Source organism: Geotrypetes seraphini, chromosome 3 (assembly GCF_902459505.1).
Source record: "Geotrypetes seraphini chromosome 3, aGeoSer1.1, whole genome shotgun sequence".
Classification (NCBI taxonomy): Eukaryota; Metazoa; Chordata; class Amphibia; order Gymnophiona; family Dermophiidae; genus Geotrypetes; species Geotrypetes seraphini.
The window spans coordinates 242,908,190-242,922,483 of NC_047086.1; the positions used below are offsets into that span (position 1 = coordinate 242,908,190).

General features: G+C 41.9%; 1 protein-coding gene across 1 annotated transcript in view; it reads right to left on the reverse strand.

Moving 5' to 3' along the window:
* Positions 1 to 14,294, reverse strand: part of UST (uronyl 2-sulfotransferase) — a 468,768-nt gene that overhangs the window by 116,282 nt on the left and 338,192 nt on the right. Inside the window, exon 5 of the mRNA XM_033939040.1 lies at positions 9,112 to 9,265. Within this exon, the coding sequence (XP_033794931.1) occupies positions 9,112 to 9,265 (154 nt within the window). The remainder of the gene's footprint in view (positions 1 to 9,111; positions 9,266 to 14,294) is intronic.

Sequence of the window (14,294 nt, forward strand, 5' to 3'; positions counted from 1 at the left end):
CATTGCTCAGGCAATGGGCCTGATGGGCCGCCGCGGGAGCGGACCGCTGGGCAGGATGGACCTATGGTCTGCCCCAGCGGAGGCAACTTCTTATGTTCTTATGTTCTTAGAAAAAGTACAGAATCAACAAAAAGAGCCAAAACCAGAATAAAACAGGCCCCCAATGCCCAAATCCATGTCAGGTCCAGTAGTTCAACTGACAGCAGAGCTCCCCACATCCAATTCCTCCACTTCAAGGTATCTCCCCCAAATATCATAATATTGCTGCCATCGTCTAGTCAGCAGGGCCGAAAGCCTGTATCTTTCGCAGACCCATCCCAATTTGGCTCTCATAAGAGGCAGCGTAGGTAGAATCGTGCTACGCCAATGGCGAGCCACAGTCAGCCTGGCCGCTGTAAATGCCAACCTTACCAGTCTATCCTGGGTACCATCGGCCCCTCCCGTGGGAAACCCCAATAAGGCCACCTCCGCTCTTTCTTGGAGGGTACCTGAAGGAGAGCCCCCACATACTGAAACACCTGGCTCCAAAAATCTTGAAGTGAAGGGCAGCTCCACCACATATGAAAAAAGGTTCCCCACTGCCCACAGCCCCTCCAGCATAAGGCTGAGCCCTGAACAGACATCTTACTCAGGTGAACCGGAGTCATGTACCAGCGGACCAGCATTTTAAGAGCATTCTCCACCAGCACAGGAGATCCAGAGAATTCTTCAATGAAAAGGTTGCTACTATAAGAAGCTCTTTTCCATCAGCAATCACTTACAATTCTCTGGTGCCCAGTGACACTAACCCTATCCCAGTAGACAGATCCTGGACAGTCTTTGAGCATGTATCCGAAGCCCAGGTCTCTAAACTGTGCCACAAATTAAGATCTTGCAAATGTGCCCTGGACCCATTCCCTTCCTACCTTTACGAGAAAATTCCCATGCAGGCTATTTCATCTCTCACCAGACTTATCAACTCAGCCTTACTATCTGGTCTATTTTCTGTACAAATTGGACACATTGCCCTGACCTCACTACTGAAAAAAAGCTGATCTAGACCCATCCTCCACTTCCAGCTATCGTCCTATAGCAAATATTCCTCTCCTGACCAAAATGCTCGAGGCTATTATATCCACTCAGCTCTCATCTTACTTAGAGAGATTCTCCATTCTATTACCTTGCCAATATGGCTTCAGACCCAATTTCAGCACTGAATCACTGCTGGCCTCTTTAATCTCAAAGATTCAACAATTTCAATCTCGTAATAAGTTTGCTATCCTATTACAATTCGATCTATCTGCGGCCTTTGATGTTGTCTACCACAATATCCTAATTTACCAACTTTCTGAGATAGGCATTGATTCCAGTCTTAGACTGGTTCTCGAAATTTTTACGATCCCGCTCTTACACTGTTAACATGAATGGAACCATGTCTTCTCCTTGGAGACCGCTATGCGATGTTCCCCAGGGATCACCCCTGTCTCCTATTCTTTTCAACATTTATATGTCTTCTTTGAAATTCTTCCATCTATCTCTCTTTGAAACTCTATTTACATATACAGATGACATCCTTGTCCTTCTCGAGATAGATTCGAACCTCATTAACCTCACCAAAAATATAACAGCTTGTATAATGAAACTCCAATCCTGGGCCCTTTCTGTACAAATGAAACTGAATGAGTCCAAAACAAAACTACTCTGGCTTGGCCCAAAATTAGATGAGTTACCCATGCTCATTCCACTATCTTCTGGTCCCACGCTGCACATCGAATTCTCAAGCAAAGTTTTGGGCATCATTATTGACTCTACACTTTCCTTTAATGATCATCTCAACTCTCTGGTAAAAAAATGTTTTTTTAATCTTCACATGTTGAGGAAAGTGAGCTCCTGCTTCCTTCAACAACATTTTGCTGTCCTTGTACAATCAATCATTCTTTCCAGACTGGACTATTGTAATTCCATCTATCTAAGTCTAACCAAGAAAAATCTTCAAAGACTTCAGCGGATCCAGAACACTGTGGCTAGGTTGATCTTTGCAAAAAGCAAATTTGATCATGTTTCCCCGCTTCTGTCAAAACTTCACTGGCTTCCGGTGATTTCTAAGATTCACTTTAAATGTACCTGTCTAATTTTCAAGATCCTACTCCCTAATCCCACTATCCTGGAATTCTTCAAGACCTGATACTACCTGATCCGCCCACATTAGATCATCTTTTATTTTATTGTCCATTTATATTATTATTTTGGAAATCAATTTGGCCTCAAATAAATAGGATGTTTGATAACCCGGTAGCCTTGACATATGATACGATTCTATTTGGCACTTCAATGAGAGCACAGAGTCAAATTTCTTCAAATAACAACAAACTTTTATTTATATTAACTGGAGTCGCAGTTCAACAAATAACACACAATTGGAAAAACTATGACAGGTTAAATTATAACTTTTGGTGGAATTCAATATGCCATATATATAAAATGGAGCATACATTTGCAACACATAGAGGATATATAGATAAGTTTAAGAAGATTTGGGGACCATTAACAGACTTTTGCAATGAATGATTCAATTTTCCCATAATAAGATATTGTCATATTGTATGCAATGTTCAAAGGAAGGGGAGGGGGTGGATTTATAATTAGAGTAATAGTTGGTATACTTATTAAGTAGGATATGCTTTTTCAATATTATAATACAGTATTATATAATAATATGTTGTATTTACAATGATTTATGAAGGATTATCAAGTGTGTACTCAATGAAATTGTATAAATTTATGTGATACACTTGTTGTTATATGAAAAATGAATATAAAACTAAAACAGATCCGCCCACATACTCAAACTATCTTTCCCCTCGTTAAAAGGCGTCACGTATGCAGGTAAATTAGGGAAATCCCTTTTCTTCAAATTCACTGAGCTTTGGAATAACCTCCCTGCCCCGCTGCAGAACCTAGGCTCATTCCAATTATTCCGAAAGCATCTGAAAACCTGGCTTTTCTCCAAAACGTAAAGCTATCTATTTAAAATGTAAAGCTAGCTATCCTCTTCATAACCTCTACTTTCTTATTATGTCCTTCCCTCATTTATTAAATTACTTGTAAACCATGCTGAGCTCTATCTTTATGGAGATGATGCGGTATACAAACTTAAAGTTTAGTTTAGTTTAGTATCACAATCCATGTTTTATGTAATGTGGCATGCTGTCTGGATTCCATTCCGTATGTAGAAGGCCAAACTAAAACTAGATCCTAAATGCTGGCACTGCTTAAGAGCTGATGGTATTCTAGATCAGTGTTCTTCAATCGCCGGTCCATGGACTGGTGCCGATCCACAGAAATTTTCTGCCAGTCCATAGGGCCGGCACATCCATCGGGCCCAAGACAGCGTTCTTCAGCCGCAGGTTCACAGTGCGATCAACGCGGCATCTTCGGGCCAGATCCCCGAGTGCTGCAGTGCACAAAGCCATAGGAAAAGGCTCCTACGCGCAGCCTGCACCTGAACCGGAAGCCTTCTCTCTGATGTTGCAACGTCAGAGGGAAGGCTTCCAGATGAGGCGCGGGACACATGCGAGGAATTGCTGCCCACAGCTTTGTGCAATGCAGCACTCAGGAGCCAGCCCAACGACGCCACGTTGATTGCACAGTGGACCGGCCCAAAGATAACACTGCATGTTGATTGCACAGTGGACCGGCCCAAAGATAACACTGGGGGGTGCAGGGCAGAAGGCAAGACACATGGAGGGAGGGAGAGAGACAACAACAGTAGGGGAATGCTTTTATATTTTTTATTTTGTGATTGGTCTGTTCAGGATTTTATTTAGTTATTGATTTGTCTGTTTTTTTAAATTTAGTGATTGATTTGTCTCTTCAGGAAAAAATGCATTTGTTTCTTTTCCTCTGGGGTTGCAGAGTCTTGCATCTTAGGGTTTGTTTATAAATATTTTTACTTTTAGTTTTTGGTTCTGCATTTGCATGGGGTTATCTGTTTTCTGGTAGGAATGAATGTTAAAAAGCATACAGTGTGCTTTGTGTATTTTAATTTTGTGGTTAACCATTGTTGTTAATACAATTATATTGTATGTACGGTATATATGATAAAAGGATGGAAAAAAATGGTGTTACAATTAATACTATTATGGGGCGGAGTCTGGGACAGAGATTGAGTGGAGATGGGCACGACTTAGTCCAGTGTCATTCAATTGCTGGTCCGCGGACCGGTGCCAGTCCACAAAATAATTATTTGATTTCCACCGGTCCATAGGTGTCAAAAGGTTGAAGAACACTGCTCTAGATCATAAGAACATAAGAAGTTGCCTCCGCTGGGTCAGACCAGTGGTCCATCGTGCCCAGCGCCCGCTCCCGCGGCGGCCCATCAGGTCCATGACCTGTAAGTGATTCTTTGTCTGAAACCCGTTCATTCCCCGTTTCCCTTCTATCTATTAACCTTCTTAGTCCTATCTCTACCCCTATCTGTATCCCTCAATCCCCGAGTCTTTCAGGAATTTATCCAATCCCTTTTTGAAACCCCGTAATGTTGTTCCACTAAAGCACCATCTATCCTTTCTGGTCTCGTATCTGGACTACTATCAAAGACCTGCAATACCATCCTAACCTTCCTGCAATACCAACCTAACCTTCGATATAATAATTCTTCTATCTCAACACCCATGCTTTGCCAATTCTGACTGCCCTTCAAAGCTGATTGATGCTATGCTTCTAACTGCCATCATGCACATTCTCAAGAATTGGAAATCAGCCTTTCTGCTGGATTACACCTTCTGGTGGAATTCATTATGCCTCTATAATAAATATGAACATTATGCTTTTGAAAAACACTGTATTTCTAGGCTTTTTCCACAGGCCTCTCATCCTACCTCGCCTTGGAAATTTTTAGATCAGTATATACAGATAGTTGACCATTCCTGCTATCCGCTTCTTCTTATCTGTGACCCTTTCTTTCCTTCTTTTTCCTCCTTCACTTCTGTTTTCTCTTGCTTCATTTTAAATCATATATGGCTGATTTTTTTACTTCGTTATAATGGGGCAAAATGATCAGTGAATTTGTTTGTTTTCTCTTATGCTATATTGCTTGTTGATTATATATTCATTGTATAATTATATTTTATTTTCTGCTGTTGTCAAAAAATTTTGAACTGAAAAAAAAAAGAAAAAGTATATATCACCATAACAAATCTCCATTGCTATATATATAAAAGACTTTCAAACATGGACAAATTCATCTGTACTGGAAGCTATCCACAGGGGGAGACTTGTGAAAATCAAGGGGAAAATGAATGATGCAAAGTATAGACAGATCCAAGAGGAAAATCTGCTTTATTCTGCCACAGACAGGATAATGATCCTAAGCACAATGTGAAAGCAATAATGAAGTGGCTTAGCAAGAAGAAAGTGTATGCCCTTCAGTAACCCAGTCAAAGCCCAGAACAGAACCTAATGAAATGTTTGTGGCAAGAAAGCAGAATATGAAAAATATACAAAGTGTGAAGACTTTTATAGCACACAGTCTAATGAAGATAACTATGATGTTGGAACCACACTGGCTAATGCAAACAACTCTTTTGAGATGCATCCTGTTAGGAAATTCTTTTTCACGGAGAGGGTGTTGGTAGAGACAAAAATGGTGACGGAATTCAAAAAGCCATAGGATGAACACAGAATATCTATCTCTAACTAGAAAATGAATGGTATAAAAAGCAAAATTTAAATGGTTACATATGTGTTTGATGTGTTGAGTGGTGCTTAGATGATGATTCTAGCTATGAAAAACTAAGGCCAATATTGGGCAGAATTGCATGGTCTATGTCCTGTATGTGGCAATTCAGTTTAGGATAGGCTGGAGAGGGCTTCGACAGAAACTCTAATAATTTGGAACATGAGGACAGTGCCAGGAAGACTTTTACAGTCTGTGTCCCACAAATGAGAGAAAGGTTAGATAGGCTGGAGTGTGCTTCAACAGCAGTTCCAAAAGTTGGAACCTATGAACAGTGCTGGATGGACTTCTATGGAAACCTGCAACCCAGAAATCTTCAACAGACATGATGCCAGCTGCAGAAACCCTGAGAGAATGTATAATCCAGCTTCATGGAGAGAACATCTTTAAACTCACCAGAGACTTTTCCATTCTAAGGGAAAAAGAGACCAACTGATTTTCCCATCAAAATTCAAATTTGTGACCAACGGACTTTCCTGCCTCATTCCTCTCAAGCCCCAACCAATCAGGTTTGAAGACCTGCTATATAAAAACAAACTGCAGATCTCACAGCATACCCTGAAGAAAGTCACAACGTGATGGCTGAAACACTGGTTCTACCAGACAAGATGCAGCGAGACCCGGAAACCTGCAACAAGCATGATACCAGCTGTGGAAACCCTGAGACAACATATAACCCAGCTTCATGGAGAAAGCATCTTTAAACTCATCAGAGTCTTTCCCATTCTATGGGAAAAAGAGACCAACTGATATGTCCACCAAAATTCAAGTTGGTGACCAACAGACTTTCCTACCTCTTTCACTTCAAGCTCCAAACAATCGAGTTTGAGGACCTACTATATAAATACAGAGCCAGTTTTGGACATGTTGGGGCCAAGGGCAGAAATTAAGGAGGGGGGCCCTGATCCCATCTCCTCTCTCTACCCTCCCTCTGATATCCCCACCTCCCATTACTACCACTTATAAAACAATTTTAAGTGACTTATTTCACAGAAAACACAGACAGACCTTCACCAAATGAAGAACAAAGGATCACAAATAGAAATTGAAATTGAACTGGAAAACCCAAGAAATTAAACTCAGCAAATATTATAACCCTGGAGAAATAAAAGCAGATATGCACTTCTTTCTGTACTGAACACACAGGGATCCCAGGTCCATTAAAAATTAGCCATCTCCCTTGCTGTGACTGGTGGGGATCCCAAAACCCTGCCAGTTGAAGTCCACCTCCTCTGGTCTGGAAGCAGTAATCTCCAAGCTCTTTAGCTAGCGGCAGTGTCTCTGAGCTGCCATCAGCTGCAGACCTTGAAGAGTTCTGGCTGCTGAACACGATAAGTATAGCAGCCACAGCTGCAGCTGCCAGTCTCCCCACCCGCCCTGAATGAACATGGCAGGAGGGGTGGGGGTGGGGGGTCTTCCGGCAGGAGGGGTTGGGCACCCTCCTGCTGCAGTTCTTCAGGGGTGGGTGGGCATTCCAGCCGGAGGGGTTGGGCACCCTCCTGATGGCGATCTTCAGGAAGGGGTGGGGGGGTCTTCCAGACAGGAAAGATTAGGCATCCCTCCTGCCACGTTCATTCAGGGCATGTTAGAGGTCTTCCAGGCAGGAGGGATTGGGCATCTCTCCTGCTGCGTTTGGGGGGGAGGGAAGGGGACTGGTGCCGAAGATGCAGCTGCTATACTTATCACATCAGGGAGATTCCTTGCTGCGGTAAGTATAGCGGCCACGTCTACAATAACCCGATTGTCTAACCGGCATCTGTAACATGGACGTCGGTTACAGAATCGGGTTTATTTTAGGCAGCCTTAGTACCGGCCATGTATAAAGACAAATTGCAGACCTCACAGCATACTCTGAAGAAAGCCACAGCATGATGGCTGAAATGTCGGTTCTACCTGACAAGACGAAGCGAGACTTGGAAACCTGCAACAAGCATGATGCCAGCTGCGGAAGCCCCAAGAGATCATTCTATGGTCTATGTCCCAGAAATGCCAAAGAAAGAAAATGTAATCATGAATTAAAAATGAGTGTGATTGCTGGGCAGTCTGGATGGACCATACAGGTCTTTATCTGCCGTCATTTACTATTAGGGGCATTTTCAAAAAAAGAAAACCACCCAAAAACCTGCTTAAGTCGGCATTTGGACAATCTAAACACTGGGACATCCAAGGGCCCATATTCAAAACCATTTTTTCTGGATGTCTAGTGGGATGTTTATCCCACTATTCATCCCAAGGAGTGTGTTTGGAGGTGTGCTATGAGCGGGCTTTGGGCGAGTTTAGACTTGCATGTCTTGCAGCTATATCGAACATTTTGCAGGACATCCTGGAAAGAACTTTAATGTTTTGAGCTAGACCTGCACACTGAATATCCTGGTAGCCTTTCCTTTTACAGTTTTCTAGGTCTCTTTTGCCCTAGCCTGTTTCTCATCCTCTCTGTATTTGAAGTTTACTGTAGTACATTCTTTTTCCATCTTCTTTTTTTCTGGTTGTTGGAAATGTATGTTATCTTTGAGTTCCTTTCTTTTTTTGCAAATTTTACTAAAGAGTTACTGAAACTGACCAGATGATCACTAGAAAAATGAAGGACTGACCCCCCTCCAAACACTCCCCCAGTGTTCACAGACTCCCACCCCACAAAAGTCTAAATGAAAAAGTACATACCCATCTGTAGAACAGCAGCACCTGATATAGGAAAGCCTATTAGAGTAGCACACAGGTGTCTTAAGTAGCCTGATGAGTGGGCTAGTGAACCACAGAAAGAACCCAGACCCATAAGCCACTATAACCACTATATTTATGGTGGAAAATGTGAGCCCACCAAAACCCTACTATACTGTCATATAGGTGCCACCTGCAGCCATAAGGGCTATTGGGGTGGTAGGCAGGTGAGTATAGTAGGTTTAGGGGGCGTTATAGGGGTCTCATCCTAAATTATAAGGGGGTTATGGCACAGTACATCTGGCACCATTTATGTGAAGTTCACAGCAGTGCCCTCTCAGGTGCTCCACTGCTCTATGGGCTTGTCTGTGTGGCCAGTCCATTAGAAAGTTGACTCCTCCTATGTCCAAATTCAGACATATTGGATGTTTCCAATTTGGACTTTTTGGGGTCAAAAAAGGGGTATAACTTTGGATGTTGTGGCTGCCTGGATGGTTTGGGTTTTGAACATGGCCCTTTCTATGCCTCCAAATTTGGCCGTTTTGCAAGAAACGTCCAAAGTCAGACTTAGACGTCCTATAGAAAATGGCCCGCCACGTTACCTACACAAATGGAAATTTTATTTTATAAAGCAAATGTGAGAAATTTAAGAGGTGGCAAATTGCACATGACAAATTTTTCTGCTAAGAGAAGAAACAATGTTCTGTGATTAGTAGTTCATAGAGAAAAGAACTTACTAAATATCGCTCCTCTTCTTTCATGCCTGGGGTGCGGATCATGTGATTCTGCTCACCTCTCCAGTCTCCAAATCGGCGAAAAAAATAGTTTGATAAGAATCTATTTACTGGATCTCTAATAATATTGATGTATACTGGTTGCTCCACTCCAAACCTGGCAGGGATAAAAATATCCAGATATTTGCAACTGCACGTTTGAATCTCAAAATTCACTAATAAAGCAAAACTCTGTCTCCAAATGAAAAGTCATTTTAAGCCATTTGACTCTGCTTGGGTTCATGATTTGGCATTAACAGGAGAGCAGAGCAGAAAAATTATCTGGGAAATCATTATATATGTACCACACTGGTATTCAAAAAAGATGGTTTGGGGGATCAAAATGAACCAAACCAAAAAAATATATCAACCATCCCACTAATCTTCATACAATAAGTATAGATATGAGAGGAAAAGGATCTCAGAAACCTAATTGATTTACACGAATAAACCTTAACCAAGATTTACAAGGCTCCATGTTTCTATCATGGATCCTGAAAAACCTCTCAATACTATTAAAATTTTTAATTTTGCATTACTTTTTGGTTTTTATTATTACTTTTTAGTTTTCTTGGATTTACTCCATGCAAAAAGTTTAAAAATCATTCTGCATGCTGAACTGGTAAATCAACCTTAATAGAACAGCCCACACTTATCTTAGTGGTTGCAGGCAGCCCTGGCCCAGTATGATTTTTAAACTAATAATTAATAATAAAAACCAAAATGCAATAAAAATTAAAATTTTTAATTGTATTGAGAGGTTTTTCAGGATCAATGATAGAAACGCGGAGCCTTGTAAATCTTGGTTAATGTTTATTCCTATAAATCAAGTAGGTTTATGAGATCCTTTTCCTCTTATATCAACACTTAGGGCTCCTTTTACTAAGGTGAGCTAGCGTTTTTAGCGCACGCACAAGATTAGTGTGCGCTATAGTGCATGCTAGCTGAAAAATTACCGTCTGCTTAAAAGGAGGCGGTAGCGGCTAGCGCGCGTGGCATTTTAGTGCACGCTAAGCGCGCGCCTCTGTAAAAGGAGCCCTTATTGTATAAAGATTGGTGGGATGGTTGATATATGTTTTGGTTTGTTATCATTATATGTGCACATCTCTATGAAAAGATGGCTAAAATTGTAGATTCAAAGTATTGAGAATGGCCAATTTTTTACATTATGGGTCTATAAGCAGTTTGAAAAACTTACGTGTTTGACCTTCTGCAACTTTTTCGTATAAAAGGATGGGATTTGGACTATTGTAGTATAAATTGTTTACTCTTCAGAATTCATTACACCCTTATTTTTTGTTTCTGGTGACCTTAGTCACCAGAGATGGTCATATATGTGATTGAATAGAACACACTGAAGATCACAAAGAATAATATAATAATAAAATTTTGCACACATTGGGGGATTGCTCTCATAAGAAGCCCACCATAGCCACATTTCAGCAAAGTGGGTGCTGAAAAGTTCTCAGCCCAACCAACCAACTTCCTAAATTCTGAGTGTGATTTTGCTAAAAAAAAAAAAAAAAAAGAGTGTTATCTTATTTCATCAACTATCAATTTGCAGAAACGAAATTCTATGTTTTGACATTGTTTCAGATCATTGATTGAACCCTATCCATGCCATTCTCTTCTTGATTGGGCTGAGAACTTTTCAGCATCCCCTTGTATCAGGGGCACCAGAGGGGTGAGGAACATTACTTCCCTCTGTCAATGACTCAAATCCACACCCATCCAAAACAGCAGCAAAGCCCTCCACACATCACAGGTCATATATGACATGATCTGTGTCTCTCTCAGATGTGATTGGGCAAGAGTTCAGCTCAGCCTAGCCAAATAAATAGTCACTATTTTATTCCCCATTAAATCACTTTCTCTACTGCTATCCCTTATGGAATATTTATTTATTGTTACATATTTAAAACACAGATTTACCATCAATCCAATGTCACAGTTTCAGTGTAGCAAGAATCTGGAACTGCTTCTCCCACATACACTGGTCCATTTTGGGGGAGGGGAATTTATCCCACTAGAATCCCTAGTTTGATCTGGTCTGTTTTTTTTAATTTGATGTGTCTTTTCGCCATTTTTCCTTCACACATCAAATTAGATTCTATTAATGTTTGGAGTTGGTTTGCCTCCTGACAGACCTCTTATGTGCTGTCTAAACTCCACCCATGTGAACCCTCACCTGCAAAGTACTATAAATCATCAAATTAGTGCTCTCAAAGCTTGATTACTTGGGTCTTTCATCCACCCACTTAAAAGCATTGCATAATTAAAAAAAGGCATAATAAAAAAAAGTCTAAGTCTCCTTTTGGCCTAAGGCGTCCATTATAAAAAAAAAAAAAGTCCAAAAATAGTTTTTTTAAAAATAATGGCCTGCCTCTACGTTCAGCTGTTTAAATGCCCAGACCACCACTACGTCTAAACTTACACCATATCATCAACCTATAAAAAGCCCAAGTCCCAAACGCCCAAAACCAGGGCTTTTAGGCGAAGGAGGAGCCAGTGCTTCGCCTAAAAGCTGGATTCTGTATCTGGTGTCTGTCAAAAACAACACCGGTTACAGAATCCCCCCCTACAACGATCAGGGCAAGAGGGAGCCCAAGCTCTCTTGCCCCGGCGACTCCTCAACCTCCCGACGAAGATCGGGGCAAAAGGCAGCCCAAGACCTCTTGCCCCGGTGACTCCCGAACCCCCGACGAAGATTGGGGCAAGAGGAAGCCCAAGCCCTCTTGCCCCAGTGATTTCCCAACCTCCCTCCCCCCTCCGATTACGATGGGGCCAGGAGGGAGCCCAAGCCCTCCTGCCCAGGCGAACCCCCATCCCCCACTCCCACTAAAATTCGGGCAGCAGGGATCCCAGGCCCTCCTGCCCTCAGTGCACACCCCTCCTTCAATTGCCCCCCGAAACCACGATCGGCCCACCTGCTTGGGCTCCCTCTTGCCCCGATCATAGTCGGGGGTTGGGCAAGAGGGCTTGGGTTCCCTCTTGCCCCGATTGCAGTCGGGTGTTCGGGGTGCTACCGGGCAGGAGGGCTTGGGCTCCCTCCTGCCTGATCGTAGTCGCAGGGGAGGGCTGATCGCTGCAGGAGAGATGGCTCATCTCTCCCGTGGCGATGGTGATCGCCCACCCCCCTCCGAACCATGACACTTCGGGGTGAGGATCGACGGCAGGGGAGATGCCCTGCCGCGATGCTCACCCTGAAGTCCCGCAGTTCGGGGGGGGGGGGGGGCGATTACCATCACAGCAGGAAAAATGAGCCATCTCTCCTGCAGCGATAGTTTCAGTAGGCGGTAGGCAAGTTGCTGGGGCCGCTGAGCTTCAATGATCAGCTCAGTGGTCCCTTTTTCGGCACTTATACTTGTTTTGACTTGGTCTAAGTCAAAACATATAAGTGCTGACTAAACAATCTGCCTAAACTTTTGGTTATACTTGCTGTACGCCTAGGTGTAGGTCGGCCCACCTCCCGCCCTTTCTCCGCCTCTAAAAACGCCTCTTTTTGCTCTATGCGTTTAGAGGCAGGGGAAAAGCCTAAGCTGGTTTTAGATACGTCTAAAACCAGCTTTGATTATGGGTACTTGGACGATCAGGCTTTTTGATCTACTAGCAGCGCCTCAAGCTTGTGTTATACGGTGTTGTTTAACATTGTGAACGGCTCTTTCATCTTTTATCTGTTAGGAAGAAATTTTTCTCCTGATTGTCAGCCAGCGAGAGTGGGTTCTCTGAGGAAGCCGTTCTGGCGAAACGCGTCAGAACCCGCTGCAGTGAGATAAGTTCAGACATGTTTTTTTCACCAGCTTAAGCTAAGTTCAACATTTTTCAATTCTCATGATTTTGAAATGGACATTTGAGTAGTTGAGTTTTTTGAAAGGAAAAATTATATATTAAAAAAAACCTTCCAACTGACTAAAAAGACAGAGCAATGATAGATTCCATGAAAGCACATTTAAGGGCTTGTCTCTGTTTGTGATTTCTGCACCACCTTTAGTTCTGAGCTCTGCCCGTCAGTTTAACAGTTGTTAAATTGTAAGTGTTCCAATTTTGGGACACTTCCTTTTTGGACTATTCTTCACCCAGTAGTGTGTTAGGGGATCTGTAGAAGTGCCAGAAGTGTGGTGTTTTTTTTTTTTTTTTTTTAACAGACTTGTAGATCCTTTTGAAATAGAAATGTATTATTTCCCAAGTTTGCAGGGAATAGGATAACTCCTGCAAAAACATGTATTAGCAAAGTATCTTCTTGCTGTACAAATACTCCTGGGGAAAGCTTTTTGGCTATTCAGATGAACCCCAGCCTAGACAGTCTAGTTTCTGAATAGGGTATATTATTGGATAGCAACCAAAAAAAGCTGGAAGAAGTTCTGCATTTTAAGTGCACCAATATCTGTCTTATCATTCCCTCTATAATTCCCCCCTCCACCTGAGAATAGTGTATTGATGCACTTTCTTGTCCAGTTTGTCTGTCTTGACCAGATTGTAAGCTCTTTTGAGCAGGGACTCTCTCTTCTGTGTTTTGATGTATAGCACTACATATGTCTAGTAGTGCTATAGAAATGATTAGTAGTAGCAGTATCTTGTATTAATTTTGGAAATTAACACAGATAGAAAACTGTTAAAAAAAAAGGCCAAAGCTAATGCAAGTTGCTTTAAACATTAATCCATATTTACAAGAACGGATTATTTTTTCTGAACCAGAATTAACACCAATGATACAGTCCAATGATTCCCAATCCTGTCCTGGAGACACACTTAAGGTTTCAAGCTCGCTACAATTGTATGCAAATCTCCCCTCATGCATATTTATTTTATTAATCTTGAAAACCCAGCTGGCTAGGTGTGCTCCAGGACAGGCTTATGAAACATGGATTTCATTTTCCATAATGAATAAGAATGAAAGAATCAGTTAGGTGAAAATTGAGAAATCACAGGCTTTTCAGCCGCTTCATGAAACAAAATAGAAGTGAAGACAGCCAGATCACATGAGAAAGTCAACAAACCCACTAAGACCAACCAAACTAGAGAAAATCAGTGGAGTCCAGTACATTGTATTACTACTTTGTTTTTATAAGTAGTGGCAGAGATAATATGCAGCTAAAGCTTTTTGGGGATTTTTTTAAAATGGTTCTTTCTAGGAAGATGATTTACGC